This window comes from Panulirus ornatus, chromosome 28 (assembly GCF_036320965.1).
Source record: "Panulirus ornatus isolate Po-2019 chromosome 28, ASM3632096v1, whole genome shotgun sequence".
NCBI lineage: Eukaryota > Metazoa > Arthropoda > Malacostraca > Decapoda > Palinuridae > Panulirus > Panulirus ornatus.
The window spans coordinates 16,567,952-16,585,990 of NC_092251.1; the positions used below are offsets into that span (position 1 = coordinate 16,567,952).

At 41.0% G+C, this 18,039-nt stretch overlaps 1 protein-coding gene across 3 annotated transcripts in view; it reads left to right on the forward strand.

The window, feature by feature from the left end:
• The window catches only part of LOC139757868 (transmembrane protein 184C), a 229,380-nt gene that overhangs the window by 10,320 nt on the left and 201,021 nt on the right, over positions 1-18,039 (forward strand). For all 3 annotated transcript variants that reach the window (XM_071678777.1, XM_071678779.1, XM_071678778.1), the window contains exon 2: positions 16,487-16,653. In XM_071678777.1, coding sequence (XP_071534878.1) covers positions 16,534-16,653 — 120 coding nt within the window. In that variant the 5' untranslated portion in view covers positions 16,487-16,533. The remainder of the gene's footprint in view (positions 1-16,486; positions 16,654-18,039) is intronic.

Consider the following 18,039-nt stretch of genomic DNA (forward strand, 5'->3'; position numbering starts at 1 on the left):
TCAGGACTCAGAGCTGCCAAAGATCATCTCACGCTACTTGTGAGGGCAATGCTGAGGTGATTACAAGCTTGAATCACTAACAGTCTACCATTTAGATTATCCCATGGTTCATAAGGAATACATGAAGCAATTTTTGCCTTTCCATTATTATTCTAATCTTAAGAGGTAGATAACAGGCAAAGTTTTCTGTGATTATTATGCTGCAGAGCTCTGTGTAGAGCTGAAGGGGTACTGTGCAAAGGTTAATGTAAGTTTCAAGAGTCTCCTCATCCATAATGTTCCTGGTCATCCACCTTCAATACAGGATGTTAGTGAGAATATCAGAGTAGTCTTCCTTCTGCTCAGTCCAGCCAGTGGATCAGGCATTGATGTCTGCCCTTAAGGCCTACTATGTATGGAGAACATTTGCAAAGGTCATCAAGGGTACAGAGAATGACCAGATAACTGTGAAGGAATTCTATAAGTCCTTCACCATCAGAGTTGCCATCACTATCATTGGTGAGGCCTGGAAGGAAATTACCAGTGTTTGTTTGAATGGAGTGTGTCAGAAACTTTGCCTTTAGCTTGTTCATGGATTCCTGGGTTTTAATGTCAACACTGGTGTGTAAAGATTGCATGAGCACAGTGTAGAAATGGCAAGGAAAGTCAGTTTTGATGAGGTTGAGGATTGTGCTGTAGAGGAGTTGATAGAATTGCTAAAGGAAGAGCTCTCGAATGGAGATCCTCTTCAATAGGAGAAGGAATGCCAGGAGGGGGTGGTAGTAGAAGGGGGGGGGTGTCAAGCAAATGCATTTTCTCAGTAGCAAGAGGTAACCTGAAGAATTTCACCACATTGACTGTATACAAAGACATTCGAACAGCAACGGACCCTTGGGTCCTTTTGAGGCTCTTTGTGATAGTGGAAGATATCAGAAACTCACAGATTAGTAAGGTAAAAGTTTGAAGGTGCAGAGGTAATTCAAAGAGAATAATGTGCAATTATTAAGAGGCACAAATAGCATAAGTTGTGGACTTGAAGTAAATTATCTCTCAGAAGTATTCTTGAATGTATCTGTAGAAGTGCTTTCAACCACTCTAATTGGCAAGTCGTTTCATATACTGTATTAACAATCCTGTTAGAGAAAGAGTACTTTGCCCCATTGGAGGTAAAACATTTTCACACAAGTTTGTATCCATTACAACAAGTGAAATCAGATGAATCAAATCTTGAGTAACTTGGTAGATCAAGATTATCATAGCTTTTGATAATTTTCAATACTTTATTAGTATCCTTCTCTTTCTTAAGCTAAATAGATTCAGGTAATTTAATATGCTCTCTTAGGATTTGTTTCTCAGCCCAGGAATCATATTGGTAGCCTGATGCTGACTTTCTCCATAGTGTCTATCTTTTTTTTAGATCAGGGTGACCAAAATTGAACACAATATTCAAGCTGGGGACACGCCAATGAATTGTAAAGAGTAGAGATGATTTTCCTGGACTTAAATTCAAAAGTCCTACCTAGGAATCCAAGAATTGAGGTCATTCTTTTCACTGCTTCTGTGCACTGCTTACTTGGTTTTAGGTCACCGTAGATTATTATTTTTTTTTTTTTTTGCTTTGTCGCTGTTTCCCGCGTTTGCGAGGTAGCGCAAGGAAACAGACGAAAGAAATGGCCCAACCCACCCCCATACACATGTATATACATACGTCCACACACGCAAATATACATACCTACACAGCTTTCCATGGCTTACCCCAGACGCTTCACATGCCTTGATTCAATCCACTGACAGCACGTCAACCCCGGTATACCACATCGCTCCAGTTCACTCTATTCCTTGCCCTCCTTTCACCCTCTTGCATGTTCAGGCCCCGATCACACAAAATCTTTTTCACTCCATCTTTCCACCTCCAATTTGGTCTCCCTCTTCTCCTCGTTCCCTCCACCTCCGACACATATATTCTCTTGGTCAATCTTTCCTCACTCATTCTCTCCATGTGCCCGAACCATTTCAAAACACCCTCTTCTGCTCTCTCAACCACGCTCTTTTTATTTCCACACATCTCTCTTACCCTTACGTTACTTACTCGATCAAACCACCTCACACCACATATTGTCCTCAAACATCTCATTTCCAGCACATCCATTCTCCTGCGCACAACTCTATCCATAGCCCACGTCTCACAACCATACAACATTGTTGGAACCACTATTCCTTCAAACATACCCATTTTTGCTCTCCGAGATAATGTTCTCGACTTCCACACATTCTTCAAGGCTCCCAGAATTTTCGCCCCCTCCCCCACCCTATGATCCACTTCCGCTTCCATGGTTCCATCCGCTGCCAGATCCACTCCCAGATATCTAAAACACTTCACTTCCTCCAGTTTTTCTCCATTCAAACTCACCTCCCAATTGACTTGACCCTCAACCCTACTGTACCTAATAACCTTGCTCTTATTCACATTTACTCTTAACTTTCTTCTTTCACACACTTTACCAAACTCAGTCACCAGCTTCTGCAGTTTCTCACATGAATCAGCCACCAGCGCTGTATCATCAGCGAACAACAACTGACTCACTTCCCAAGCTCTCTCATCCCCAACAGACTTCATACTTGCCCCTCTCTCCAAAACTCTTGCATTCACCTCCCTAACAACCCCATCCATAAACAAATTAAACAACCATGGAGACATCACACACCCCTGCCGCAAACCTACATTCACTGAGAACCAATCACTTTCCTCTCTTCCTACACGTACACATGCCTTACATCCTCGTTAAAAACTTTTCACTGCTTCTAACAACTTGCCTCCCACACCATATATTCTTAATACCTTCCACAGAGCATCTCTATCAACTCTATCATATGCCTTCTCCAGATCCATAAATGCTACATACAAATCCATTTGCTTTTCTAAGTATTTCTCACATACATTCTTCAAAGCAAACACCTGATCCACACATCCTCTACCACTTCTGAAACCACACTGCTCTTCCCCAATCTAATGCTCTGTACATGCCTTCACCCTCTCAATCAATATCCTCCCATATAATTTACCAGGAATACTCAACAAACTTATACCTCTGTAATTTGAGCAGTCACTCTTATCCCCTTTGCCTTTTTACAATGGCACTATGCATGCATTCCACCAATCCTCAGGCACCTCACCATGAGTCATACATACATTAAATAACCTTACCAACCAGTCAACAATACAGTCACCCCCTTTTTTAATAAATTCCACTGCAATACCATCCAAACCTGCTGCCTTGCTGGCTTTCATCTTCCGCAAAGCTTTTACTACCTCTTCTCTGTTTACCAAATCATCTTCCCTAACCCTCTCACTTTGCACACCACCTCGACCAAAACACCCTATATCTGCCACTCTATCATCAAACACATTCAACAAACCTTCAAAATACTCACTCCATCTCCTTCTCACATCACCACTACTTGTTATCACCTCCCCATTTGTGCCCTTCACTGAAGTTCCCATTTGCTCCCTTGTCTTATGCACTTTATTTACCTCCTTCCAGAACATCTTTTTATTCTCCCTAAAATTTAATGATACTCTCTCACCCCAACTCTCATTTGCCCTTTTTTTCACCTCTTGCACCTTTCTCTTGACCTCCTGTCTCTTTCTTTTATACATCTCCCACTCAATTTCATTTTTTCCCTGCAAAAATCGTCCAAATGCCTTCTCTCTTCTCTTTCACTAATACTCTTACTTCTTCATCCCACCACTCACTACCCTTTCTAATCAACCCACCTCCAACTCTTCTCATGCCACAAGCATCTTTTGCCCAATCCATCACTGATTCCCTAAATACATCCCATTCCTCCCCCACTCCCCTTACTTCCATTGTTCTCACCTTTTTCCATTCTGTACTCAGTCTCTCCTGGTACTTCCTCACACAAGTCTCCTTCCCAAGCTCACTTACTCTCACCACCCTCTTCACCCCAACATTCACTCTTCTTTTCTGAAAACCCATACAAATCTTCACCTTAGCCTCCACAAGATAATGATCAGACATCCCTCCAGTTGCACCTCTCAGCACATTAACATCCAAAAGTCTCTCTTTCGCGCGCCTGTCAATTAACACGTAATCCAATAACGCTCTCTGGCCATCTCTCCTACTTACATAAGTAGATTATTACACCCAAGATTTTTTCCTCATTTATCTTTTGCAGTTCAGTAGAATTCATACTGTAACTTGCCTTTTCATTTTTGCATAGGTCATTGAAGCACAACAGAAAATCTATTAATTATTCACAAAATAGTACAAAAATAATCTATGCCAAATACAAAATGATAATTACACAGGTCAATTTCTTTTCATGAATTTAATAAAACCTTAACAACATTTGATAAAAGATTTCCAAACTTCGTAAATTGCTTAAATCCAGGGTATTTGCTGTTAACACAATGCCTGGTAACTTCCTTAAAACAAGTCACAACACAGGTCATTGTGGTGAAATCTTACTATGCCGGACTGTTTTTTTTTTTTTCTCTCTCCTTAGGCTCCAGTCATTGACAAAAGTCCACATCATGGCTGGGCCGTGATTTGAAAATAGAAAGGATTTTGAAAGGGAAAGATAAGAGACAAGGGCAATTAGTTATGAATTTTGGAGTAAGTGAAAACTTTTCTTTCAAAATGTGCCTAGTTCATATTTTTTTTTGGAAAGAAATGAAAAAGCACAAAGTTTCAAAACTTCAGATGTAGGGAAAGAAACAGTTATCATTATGACCTACCCTTAAGTTGCCAACAGCCGCATGGTAATCATGTGATGCAGCAGCTTACCAAGTATTGTGTAGTCTAGTTAGTGGTGGGGACACACAAGTAGCCAGCTCTCAGGAGCAAAAACCAAAGTGATACCTATAGAAGAGGGAAACAGAACCAACATTGCAGTGTAGGATATGAGGGTCAGGTTTTGAAGTTATCCTGGGAGAACATTACTCCATACAAGGACAAATCAATCCTTTGTATAAACAGAGTAACTGTTCAGAGGAAAAGAAATTTCAACATCTAAACAGTACTCCCAGTTTCTTAGAGGCAGCCTTAGATACTTCTGTAATGTGAGGTTTCTTAAAAAGAGTGTATGTTACAGTAATACATGTATGTTCATTAAGGCAAGAGGTGGAATTATAGAACCATCAAAGGAGAGATGAGATTTGTGAGGCATTTTTGATAGATGGGTAGAAACTGGGTCTTAGAGGCTTTAAACTTAACTAGATTTTGTGTACCCCACTGAGATATCTTGTCCAAGTCTAAGTTTATGGAAGAAGCTGTGTCAAGACAAGATGTAGATCAACTGAGATAAGAAGGAGCAGAATTGAAGGATGTAGCTGAATGTAATGTTAAGTTGTCAGTGTATGAGTGTATTTGGTTATATGTTGAAGAAAGGAAATTGTTGATAAAGAGGAGAAAAAGTGTAGGAAAGAGGACAGAACCTTGAGGGACACTGCTGTTGATGGAGAAAGAGGGGGAGGCTATCCGTCAACAACCACAGAGAAAGATCGGCCAGAGAGGAAGCTAGATATGAAGGAACAAATTGGGGGAGGGAAGCCAAAACAAGGAGCTTAGAGATGAGACCTTGACACCATATCCTGTTAAAAGCTTTGGATATGTCAAGGGCAGATACACAACACTTCCCAAAACCTTTTAGGGATGATGACCAAATATTAGAAATTTTGGAAAGAATATCACCAAGGGATCTTGCCTTACAGAAGCCACACTGGTAATCAGAGAGAAGAATGAGATTCATAGTGTCTATGGATATGGGGATTGAAGAGGGATTCAAAGCCTTTGGAAATGGCAGATGTCAAAGCAAAAGGACGATAGCTAGAGGAGTCAGAATGGTCACCCTTGTTAGGGATGGGATGTGTCACTGCATGCCTCCAAGAAGAAGAAAAATTTCTGGTTTCTAAACAGAAGCAGAGCAAGCAAGCACATGTGCAAGTTCAGAAGTACACAGTTTCAGTACATTGGGATGGATGCCATCAGGGCTAATATCTTGCTTGTGTCTAGAGGGAGAAGCTTTTTTCAGTCAGTCTGAAAAGAGATTACAGGGAGGAGTATAGGATTAGAAAGAGGAGCATCAGAGGGTGAAGGAATGTTTGAGTCACCCATGGTAGAGTTAAAGGAAAAACAGGAACCAAAGAGAGTTGTTCTGTCTATATAGGAGAGACAACTATAGTACCGTCAGAATGGAAAAGTGAAGGAAAGTTAGAGCAACGGAAGTTGTTAGAGATGCTCCTAGTTAAGGACCAGAAAGACCCATCAGTTGATGATGAGGAGAAGTTATTGCAATTCCTTTGAATAAAGGAATGCTTTGCTTAAATGGTAACATACTTGCATTGATTACAGGTATTGATAAAAGCTGAATGGGAGTCATAGGAAGGAGAGTTTTTTGAGGCTTGATATTCCTGAATGGCCTCAGAACAGGAACAGTTGACCATGGATTGGAAGAAGAGGTTGTCTAGGAGGAAGAAGGGATGAGTGTTTTCATTCTCTCAAGAATGATGTCTGCTATGCAGTTAGTGGAGACAGAAGCATCACTAGATAAGAGAGACTAATTTGCTCAAGGAAAGTCAGAAAAGAAGTTAGGCAATTCATTCCAGTCATCTTTGTTGAGGTGCCAGTATTTATGCTTAGAAGGGGCTGCTGGATGGGGAGGTATCAGTAAAGTAAATACTTTTGTGAGAGTGTGATTAGATGAACCAACGGGGGGGTGAGATTTTGTAGATACATCTGGATGGACTAGAGGTGAAAATCAGATCCAGAATATTAGGATAAAGGTTACAGCAGTCAGGAATATGGGTAGGGTGGGAGATGATTTGCTCTAAATCATTTAGATGGAGGATGTGAGGGCTTCATTCCCCCCACCATCCATATGACAGGAATTCAACCATTCCCCATGGTTAACGATGAAATCTCTGAAGTAGAGGATCTTGGCATCTGGGTGTGGGGGTGCCACAGTCTCATAGCAGGGGTTTAGATTGTCGAAGAAAGATATAGAATTTGTAGAATTAGGAGAGCATTAGATGAAATAGAGGTAAAGTGTGGCAGTTGAGAGATAGACCTTAAGCCACATAACATCAAAATTTGGAGACTCAAGGTCCTTGAGGCTTGCAACAGGTGTGTTGATGGTGGAATAAGCAAAATCACCTCTTTGAACTGGAATCGTGAGTGGAGATTATAGTCAGAATGAAAAAGGGACGAGTCAAAACATCATGAGACAAAGTGCCTCAGAGAGAAGTAAGTTATTAGGAGGGGTACTAGACAGATGGTGTTTAACAGAGGTGAGGTTACTAGAGAGACCATGAATGTTGGTATAGTGAACAGAAAAAGAGGAAGATCTAACAGAAAAGGAAAGGTTATGGGAGGGGCCACTACTACTACTGTCTGATCCCTCCCACCCATTGGAAGTAGAGTCAGGTGGATACCCAAAGATTCTTAGCACCTCATGATACCAGGGACTAGAGACCATAGGTTTGTGGGACTCTATCATGATTATGCCTAAAAACATTTGAGTAGACAGGAGAGCCAAGAGTACTTATGTGAAGAAAGTAAGCAAGGTTTGGGTAGGTGTATGTTTCTTGTTAGGAGAAGATGGCTGGATTAGCCCAGTAGTCCTGTTTTGATGAGACAGAAGGTAACACCAGCAATCCTAACTTGGAGAATGTAAGGTGGCTCTGGGCACCACTTTAACATTCTTCAGTCAGAATAGTAGTACCACCCTGGGCAGCTGCTCTTAACAGCCTACTACCTAATGGATTGCTCCAAGGGTAGGGGATGGGATATGCCTTATGTTAGTTGGGGTATTGGGAGGAGCCAAAGCACTACCACCTGAGCCCTTCCTCGTGCTGGTAGCAGAGTCACACAAGGAAATATAGTCAGTTGCCTTCATCTATAAACTTCTCTATACATTAACCCTTAACACCAGCACCACTTTGTCTCACTCTAAGTCCTGTTCCAAATCTGATTCCACATATTAATCTGCCTCACCACCCTAGTGTAATTCGCTTCTGAAACCCAGCCTGGATACTTATTCAAACAGACCCTTTGTATCCATGTATTTCTCCATTATAACACCAATATCCTTGCAGTCTAGCTACATCTTGGAATGTCTTATGCCACTCCACTGAACCGGGTTAATCTCACCTGGCACATTTCTTCTCCTTAGGGTTTTCCTGTGTCATGGAAGGCCTCACTGAGGCCTTCCGTGACACAGTGTAGCAGGCCAGAACCTGTTGTACAGTTCTGGGTATTGTTTATCCTCTCACAGCCAGTGTCCCTAAGATGACATCGAGTTACCAACACTCTGGTTCCTTTAAAAAATCCACAATATCCACTGCCAGGGTTTCCCCATATCATCACAACTCACATACATACCTGCTTAGATTATGGCAGAATTTCCACAATGTACAAGTAATCAGGTGTGTTGTTGTTACAGTCACCATGCACATGCCTTAGGCTACCAATGCATTGGACAGGCTCCCCTCCTCGATGCCCACAAGCCTATTTACCTCAACCAGCTAACTTCTCATATTAAGTTGAAACAGAAATCAAGCAGATTTTTCAGACATGAGCAGTTTCATCAAAAATCACACTAGGAATCGTATATCAAGTATTTTTCCTCTAAAAGGTTTACAATTCTATATCAAGTGATGGTTTCCATAAGTTTTCCAACTGATATTGAGCTAATGGGATGATGATTTCTGGGCAGTGACTTATTACCTTTTTTTAATATTGGTGTTTATTGGCAAAATTCCATTCATCTGGAACCTTCCCCATAATCAAGGGCTTTGAAGTTTCATTTTTCTCCTCTTACATTGTTCTCGGATGAAACTTATGTGGACCTTCCATTTTATGCTTTATTCAGTTTATTGCTGATAGTATGTCTTCAGCATTTATGTTGATATGTTGAAGAACATTTTCCTCTCTTATCATTGAAGCTGGATTCGGGAAATGGGCTGTGTCTTTGATGGTAAATACAGATGCAAAAGCATCATATGAGATTATTGCCATAGCTTTGTTGTATTGCATTAGATCACTGCTTTCTGTTATTAATGGACTAACTGACTGGGTAATGATCCTCTTGCTTTTAACATAGCTGTAAAGCTCCTTAGGGTTTCTTTGCAATTTTGAGCAATATATGCATCAAGAAAACAAATTGGAACATTGGTGAAGGGGGCAAATGTGGAGGTAAAAACAAGTAGTGGTGAAGTGAGAGGGAGGTAGAGTGAGTATTTTGAAGGTTGTTGAATGTGTTTGATGATAGAGTGGCAGATATAGGGTGTTTTGGTCGAAGTGGTGTGCGAAGTGAGAGGGTCAGGGAGAATGATTTGGTAAACAGATAAGAGGTAGTGAAAGCTTTGCGGAAGATGAAAGCTGGCAAGGCGGTGGGTTTAGATGGTATTGCAGTGGAATTTATTAAAAAAGGGGATGACTGTGTTGTTGACTGGTTGGTGAGGATATTCAATATATGTATGGTTCATGGTGAAGTGCCTGAGGATTGGCAGAATGGATGTATAGTGCCATTGTACAAAGGCAAAGGGAATAAAGGTGAGTGTTCAAATTACAGAGGTATAAGTGTGTTCAGTATTCCTGGGGATTATATGGAAGGGCATTGATTGAAAGGGTCAAGACATGTACAGAGCACCAGATTGGGGAAGAGCAGTGTGGTTTCAGAAGTGGTAAAGGATGTGTGGATCAGGTGTTTCCTATGAAGAATGTATGTAAGAAATACTTAGAAAGCAAGGTTATTAGGTACAACAGGGTTGAGGGACAAGTCAATTGGGAGGTAAGTTCGAATGGAGAAAAACTGTAGGAAGTGAAGTGTTTTAGATATCTGGGAGTGGATTTGGCAGCGGATGGAACCATGAAAGCGGAAATGAGTCACAGGGTGGGGGAGGGGGCGAAGGTTCTGGGAGCGTTGAAGAATGTGTAGAAGGTGAGAACATTATTACATTATTTCGGAATGCAAAAATGGGTATGTTTGAAGGAATAGTGGTTCCAACAATGTTATACGGTTGTGAGGCATGGGCGATAAATAGGGGTGTGCAAAGAAGGGTGAATGTGTTGGAAATGAGATGTCTGACGACAGTATGTGGTGTGAAGTGGTTTGATCGAGTAATTAATGAAAGGGTAAGAGAGATGTGTGATAATAAAAAGAGTGTGGTTGAGAGAGCAGAAGAGGGTGTATTGAAATGGTTTGGTCACATGGAGAGGATGAGTGAGGAAAGATTGACAAAGAGGATATATGTGTCAGAGGTGGAAGGAACGAGAAGTGGGAGACCAAATTGGAGGTGGAAGGATGGAGTGAAAAGATTTTAAGCAATCGGGGCCTGAACATGCAAGAGGGTGAAAGAAATAGAGTGAATTGGAACGATGTGGTATACTGGGGTCGACGTGCTGTCATTGGATTGAACCAGGGCATGTGAAGCATTTGCGGTAAACCATGGAAAGTTTTGTGGGGCCTGGATGAGAAAAGGGAGCTGTGGTTTCAGTGCATTATACATGACAGCTAGAGTTTGAGTGTGGACGAATGTGGCTTTTGTTGCCCTTTCCTAGCACTACCTCGCATGCACGCCAGGGTAGGGGGGGGTATCATTTCATGTGTGGCGGAGTGGCGACAGGAATGGATGAAAGCAGCATGTATGAATATGTGCATGTGTATATATGTCTGTGTATATATATGTTTGTATACGTTGAAATGTATAAGTAGGTATATGTGCGTGTGTGGGCGTCTCTGTATATACATGTGTATGTGGGTGGGTTAGGCCATTCCTTCGTCTGTTTCCTTGCGCTACCTCGCTAATGTGGGAGACATCGACAAAGTATAATAAAAAAAATAGACTATGCTTCATATTGATATTTACTTTGTCATAACTCTCTTTCTTTCTCTATGCAGATTTACATAACTTTATCATGTTATATATTTGTCTCTTTGAGTTTCTTATGAGCTAATTTCTCAGACAACAGGCACTTTTTATTTCACCGTTCCACTACCTTGGCTTCATTTTAGAAAGAGACCAACTGCTATGCAGTGGCACATATATTCCCTCTCCTGCTCTGAAGGTTTTACTGAAGTTTTTCCAATCTTTGTCCTTGTCATTTTCTTTGACCACATCAACTCAGTTCTGCCTGTCGAGAGCAGTGAGATCATGAAAATTTGCAAATTTAAAATTGGGATTTTTTCATGACATGTTGACCAACATTATATGCAATTCTGAAAGCAACCTCAAAAGAAGTATTTTAGTGATAACTTATACAATTTTTTCTCCAACATTATTAATGAGGTCCTCATTTGAAGTTTGAACTAAATCTAATACATTCTTGTTGTGAGTAGGTTTCTTGACTAATTGGATTAGGGTACCATCAAGCAAATTTGATAGAGTCCATGTCTGAAGCTACTGGAAAAGGATTCTTCCCATCTAGATACTACTATGATAGAATCTTGTTCATTATGAATTTCTGTTAAATGCTGTGTTTGATGAGGATGACCCAAACATAGAATGCATTTTGAAGGTGGCCTGAAATATCTCAGCTGACATCAGGTTTTGTAAAGTAATCCACCTTGAGAAGACAATTAAAGCTAAATAGACAACACTAGATTTATTTTTGAAGAAAAAGCACACACATAAGAGGGCCAGCCATCAACATCTAGTGATGTAATAGCTGAACCCACTTGACCATTACTACCACCTTTTCCAACTATATCATCTGATCAAGATGACCCCCTTCCCCAGAAAGTACTCCTCTTACCACCTTCTCTTTAAGCACCAGCAAGTAATTCAGGAACAGTGGTAAACTTACGTTGGAATTAAGTTTGTTATTTTCTCTTTATTTGTTTGATTTCACTGTACAGTATGTGAATTATAGTATTTTACATTTACTGGTATGTGTATGCTGTAGTTTTTTCGGGTATGATATTTAGTAGTCTTATATTAAAAACAAAAAACCCTGATCTCCACTGTATACATTGTTTGATTTTTGCATTTTTGATTTACTCAACCATTTTGAAGAACCTAATCATTGCATAAGTTGAGAGGTGCTTGTGCTTTGAAAGTTCTGTTTACACGAGTGGGAGGAAAAGATTGATTTTAGGTACTTTAGTACCCCCATTGCTGCTTCCTAATACTGGCTGCTCTCTTTCTGACACACTCAGTAAGCTGGTTATAATGATCCGAAATACATCTTCCCTGTGGGTTAGAACTTATTTTATTTACAGCCGTAATCAGCTTTTCCTCCGATATCTGTCTGTTTTGGCACAAGCTGCAAATTAGATTCACAATGAGATTACTACAAAATTACTACAAAATTGGACACCAAACTTCCTGGTACACACAGAACAGTGCTGACCTGTTGGTTTGCTGAAAAAGTAAAAGAAATTCTGCATTGGACAAAAAACTTTTCTTGCAACCTGAACTGTACTGGGTTCAGACTGTCAATGTTGTGACCTCTATGTTCCATAAACTTCAGGCAAGTGTCCAACCACATTTCCTCAATTTATTTTGTATTTCCTAAGCTCTTGTGACTTTTAAAGACTAGTATAGCAGGAAATACAGTCTTACAAAGAACATGGATTATGGGGAAAACAACGCTTAGAGTTACATGGAGGAAATATCCACATGTAACATACCACCAGATACAGGCCCCACCTGCTTAGCTGATCACTCCAAGATTGCCAAGTTCTAAAGTCAAGAGCTCTGCCTTAAAACACAAGGCCATGATATTGGAAGTGCCCTACATAGATAGGTAATAATAGCTATGGCACTGAGAGGTTGGTGTCAGAAATATCAGATAGTAACAATTACTGCAGTGGTGAAAATATCTTCTTTCAACAATTAATCCTCCTTTGACGCTTGGTCACTCATTAATTGTAGGGTTATATATCTGTTGCCTGCCTCCACCTGAAGACTTAGTGGTTTTCCCAGGAGTGTATGGAATGTCACTTACCTTTTCTTCCACCTGAAACCTTAATGGTTTTCCCAAGGAGTGTATGGAATGGCACTTTTCTATTCCCAAGGGATTTATGGTTGGTTGTGATCTGCCAGCCCGTAAGCTTATGTAATTATGGCTTGTCAATCATAAGGCGGAAGGGAAAAAGATTGGTGTTTAAGGGTTATTTGCCTGGGTTGATCTGTCTTCTTGGGCATGTAACTACTGCATCCCAGATTTTTTCTTTACTTCCATATATGAATAGGTAATTTAGATCTGACAGTTTTTTAATGTCTGCTGTATGATTATGTATTGATATTCAGAAAAGGGGAAGAGTGGTTTGGAAATGTCTGGGGAGTGAAGTCAGGGGTTAGTGAGAGGACAAGAGCAAGGGAAGGAGTAGCAATACTCCTGAAACAGGAGTTGTGGGAGTATGTGATAGAATGTAAGAAAGTAAATTCTCGATTAATATGGGTAAAATTGAAAGTTGATGGAGAGAGGTGGGTGATTATTGGTGCATATGCACCTGGGCATGAGAAGAAAGATCATGAGAGGCAAGTGTTTTGGGAGCAGCTGAATGAGTGTGTTAGCGGTTTTGATGCACGAGACCGGGTTATAGTGATGGGTGATTTGAATGCAAAGGTGAGTAATGTGGCAGTTGAGGGAATAATTGGTATGCATGGGGTGTTCAGTGTTGTAAATGGAAATGGTGAAGAGCTTGTAGATTTATGTGCTGAAAAAGGACTGATGATTGGGAATACCTGGTTTAAAAAGCGAGATATACATAAGTATACTTATGTAAGTAGGAGAGATGGCCAGAGAGCGTTATTGGATTACGTGTTAATTGACAGGCGTGCGAAAGAGAGACTTTTGGATGTTAATGTGCTGAGAGGTGCAACTGGAGGGATGTCTGATCATTATCTTGTGGAGGCTAAGGTGAAGATTAGTATGGGTTTTCAGAAAAGAGGAGTGAATGTTGGGGTGAAGAGGGTGGTGAGAGTAAGTGAGCTTGAGAAGGAGACGTGTGTGGGGAAGTACCAGGAGAGACTGTGTACAGAATGGAAAAAGGTGAGAACAATGGAAGTAAGGGGAGTGGGGGAGGAATGGGATGTATTTAGGGAATCAGTGATGGATTGCGCAAAAGATGCTTGTGGCATGAGAAGAGTGGGAGATGGGCTGTTTAGAAAGGGTAGTGAGTGGTGGGATGAAGAAGTAAGAGTATTAGTGAAAGAGAAGAGAGAGGCATTTGGACGATTTGTGCAGGGAAAAAATGCAATTGAGTGGGAGAAGTATAAAAGAAAGAGACAGGAGGTCAAGAGAAAGGTGCAAGAGGTGAAAAAAAGGGCAAATGAGAGTTGGGGTGAGAGACTATCAGTAAATTTTAGGGAGAATAAAAAGATGTTCTGGAAGGAGGTAAATAGGGTGCGTAAGACAAGGGAGCAAATGGGAACTTCAGTGAAGGGCGTAAATGGGGAGGTGATAACAAGTAGTGGTGATGTGAGAAGGAGATGGAATGAGTATTTTGAAGGTTTGTTGAATGTGTCTGATGACAGAGTGGCAGATATAGGGTGTTTTGGTCGAGGTGGTGTGCAAAGTGAGAGGGTTAGGGAAAATGATTTGGTAAACAGAGAAGAGGTAGTAAAAGCTTTGCGGAAGATGAAAGCCGGCAAGGCAGCAGGATTGGATGGTATTGCAGTGGAATTTATTAAAAAAGGGGGTGACTGTATTGTTGACTGGTTGGTAAGGTTATTTAATGTATGTATGACTCATGGTGAGGTGCCTGAGGATTGGCGGAATGCGTGCATAGTGCCATTGTACAAAGGCAAAGGGGATAAGAGTGAGTGCTCAAATTACAGAGGTATAAGTTTGTTGAGTATTCCTGGTAAATTATATGGGAGGGTATTGATTGAGAGGGTGAAGGCATGTACAGAGCATCAGATTGGGGAAGAGCAGTGCGGTTTCAGAAGTGGTAGAGGATGTGTGGATCAGGTGTTTGCTTTGAAGAATGTATGTGAGAAATACTTAGAAAAGCAAATGGATTTGTATGTAGCATTTATGGATCTGGAGAAGGCATATGATAGAGTTGATAGAGATGCTCTGTGGAAGGTATTAAGAATATATGGTGTGGGAGGCAAGTTGTTAGAAGCAGTGAAAAGTTTTTATCGAGGATGTAAGGCATGTGTACGTGTAGGAAGAGAGGAAAGTGATTGGTTCTCAGTGAATGTAGGTTTGCGGCAGGGGTGTGTGATGTCTCCATGGTTGTTTAATTTGTTTATGGATGGGGTTGTTAGGGAGGTAAATGCAAGAGTCCTGGAAAGAGGGGCAAGTATGAAGTCTGTGGGGGATGAGAGAGCTTGGGAAGTGAGTCAGTTGTTGTTCGCTGATGATACAGCGCTGGTGGCTGATTCATGTGAGAAACTGCAGAAGCTGGTGACTGAGTTTGGTAAAGTGTGTGGAAGAAGAAAGTTAAGAGTAAATGTGAATAAGAGCAAGGTTATTAGGTACAGTAGGGTTGAGGGTCAAGTCAATTGGGAGGTGAGTTTGAATGGAGAAAAACTGGAGGAAGTGAAGTGTTTTAGATATCTGGGAGTGGATCTGTCAGCGGATGGAACCATGGAAGCGGAAGTGGATCATAGGGTGGGGGAGGGGGCGAAAATTTTGGGAGCCTTGAAAAATGTGTGGAAGTCGAGAACATTATCTCGGAAAGCAAAAATGGGTATGTTTGAAGGAATAGTGGTTCCAACAATGCTGTATGGTTGCGAGGCGTGGGCTATGGATAGAGTTGTTCGCAGGAGGATGGATGTGCTGGAAATGAGATGTTTGAGGACAATGTGTGGTGTGAGGTGGTTTGATCGAGTAAGTAACGTAAGGGTAAGAGAGATGTGTGGAAATAAAAAGAGCGTGGTTGAGAGAGCAGAAGAGGGTGTTTTGAAATGGTTCGGGCACATGGAGAGAATGAGTGAGGAAAGATTGACCAAGAGGATATATGTGTCGGAGGTGGAGGGAACGAGGAGAAGAGGGAGACCAAATTGGAGGTGGAAAGATGGAGTGAAAAAGATTTTGTGTGATCGGGGCCTGAACATGCAGGAGGGTGAAAGGAGGGCAAGGAATAGAGTGAATTGGAGCAATGTGGTATACAGGGGTTGACGTGCTGTCAGTGGATTGAACCAAGGCATGTGAAGCGTCTGGGGTAAACCATGGAAAGCGGTGTAGGTATGTATATTTGCCTGTGTGGACGTGTGTATGTACATGTGTATGGGGGGGGGTTGGGCCATTTCTTTCGTCTGTTTCCTTGCGCTACCTCGCAAACGCGGGAGGCAGCGACAAAGTATAAAAAAAAAAAAAAAAAAAAAAAAAAAAAAATTCAGAAAAATAAAACAGAGTAGAATGAATTGTTTTATGGAAAAATGATATTTCTTGGGACTTGCACTCTAATTTGAATGCTAAGATTTTCTTAAATTTTGGTAAATTTTTGGTTTCGATGCAATGAAATAGCAAGCAACTATGAAACTTGTTTCACAGAATGATATTATATTGTTGTAATTTTTCAACAGGATGAAATTCTTTGACTTGATATATCTACATAACAGAAGAATCAAAGATGTGTGGTGAGCGATGTCACGTGTTATGTTCACAATGGCGACTGTGGATCAGACCATTGGTTTTCATCTTGTATGGTGGAATCATTCTAGGCATCATTCCATACCTCATATATACAATGGTGAGTTTCGATATAAGAATTTTTACACTTTTTTGAGGGCAGAAGCAAGGGAATGGAGAAAGCTCCACTCTTTATGAGAATAAGGCAATATCTCAGGAATGACTTATGGATAACCCCACCATCTGCCCTTAAAGATAGGCTCACTTGGGCAAACTGCTTCTTTACCACATTCTTGTAGGAGAAGGTTGACAAAAAGATAGGCTCACTTGGGCAAACTGCTTCTTTACCACATTCTTGTAGGAGAAGGTTGACAAGATGACTGCAAACGCGGGAGACAGCGACAAAGCAAAATAAATAGATGAATAGGGCTTGTTCAGCATCATATTTGTCGAGGAGGCAGTATCTTACAAGACTTTGGAGACAGCAGAAGTGAGAGCAATGAGATGGTGTCTTTTCTTAAGGATGGGCTGTGCCAAGGCATATTTCTAAGAGGAAGAAAAAGTCTGGGATTTCAGACAGGTAAGATAGGCAAGCAAGGATTGGAGGTAGCTCGAGGCATTCTCCTTAAGGACTTGAGGAGCTATGCCATATGATTCATACACATAGAATCCCATTTCCTTCTTTCTGATCCCCAGTATGGATTTTACAGTGCTAGATTTTCTAGTACAGGTTGAGCATCCCTAATCTGAAATGCTCCAAAATCTGAAACTTTTTGAGCAGCGATATGACGTTACAAGTGGAAAATTCCACACTAGACCTCAGTTGCCCATTCTGGGCTCTGACGCTCTGTTGGTGCCAGTTTGTTACAAACCATCGTCACCGCCAGACCTACGTGCATTACTCAGTGTGTGTTTTGCTGATTCTCTGCTCTGTATGAATGAGTGTCAGAAAGTGATTACTTATCCGTAGCACATAAATTCAGAGTCTGGAATGAAGGTGTTACCAAATAACCAAAGATTGTCCACATGGGCGGTTGATGTTGTGACACCTTAGCTTTTTGATGGTTCAGTGTTCACAAACTTTGTTTCATGTCCAAAATTATTGAAAATATTTTATGCATGACCTTTCAGGCTATGTGTATAAGTTGTGTATGAAACATGAATGGATTTTGTGTTTAGACTTGGGTATCATCCCCAAGATTTCTCATTATATATTATCCATCATGACAGATGTGGAAAACAGGATGGTATGGAAACAAACGGGTTAGAGCTGAGACATACCTCAATGTTTCAACCGTTCAATGGTCTTCCTCAGGAGATATTGATTCCAGCGTTTGTCAGAACCATATTCCCAGCAAGTGATGGTCACCTGGTTGGACGCCTTGGCGTGTCGCTCTCTGATTGGATCGCTTATCCTGCTTCCTTTAACCGTTCATGGCAATCTCCGCTGCCTGATGTGACCAGCAGATGAACCCAGACCTTGTGTTAACATTGTTCTTAATCCTTA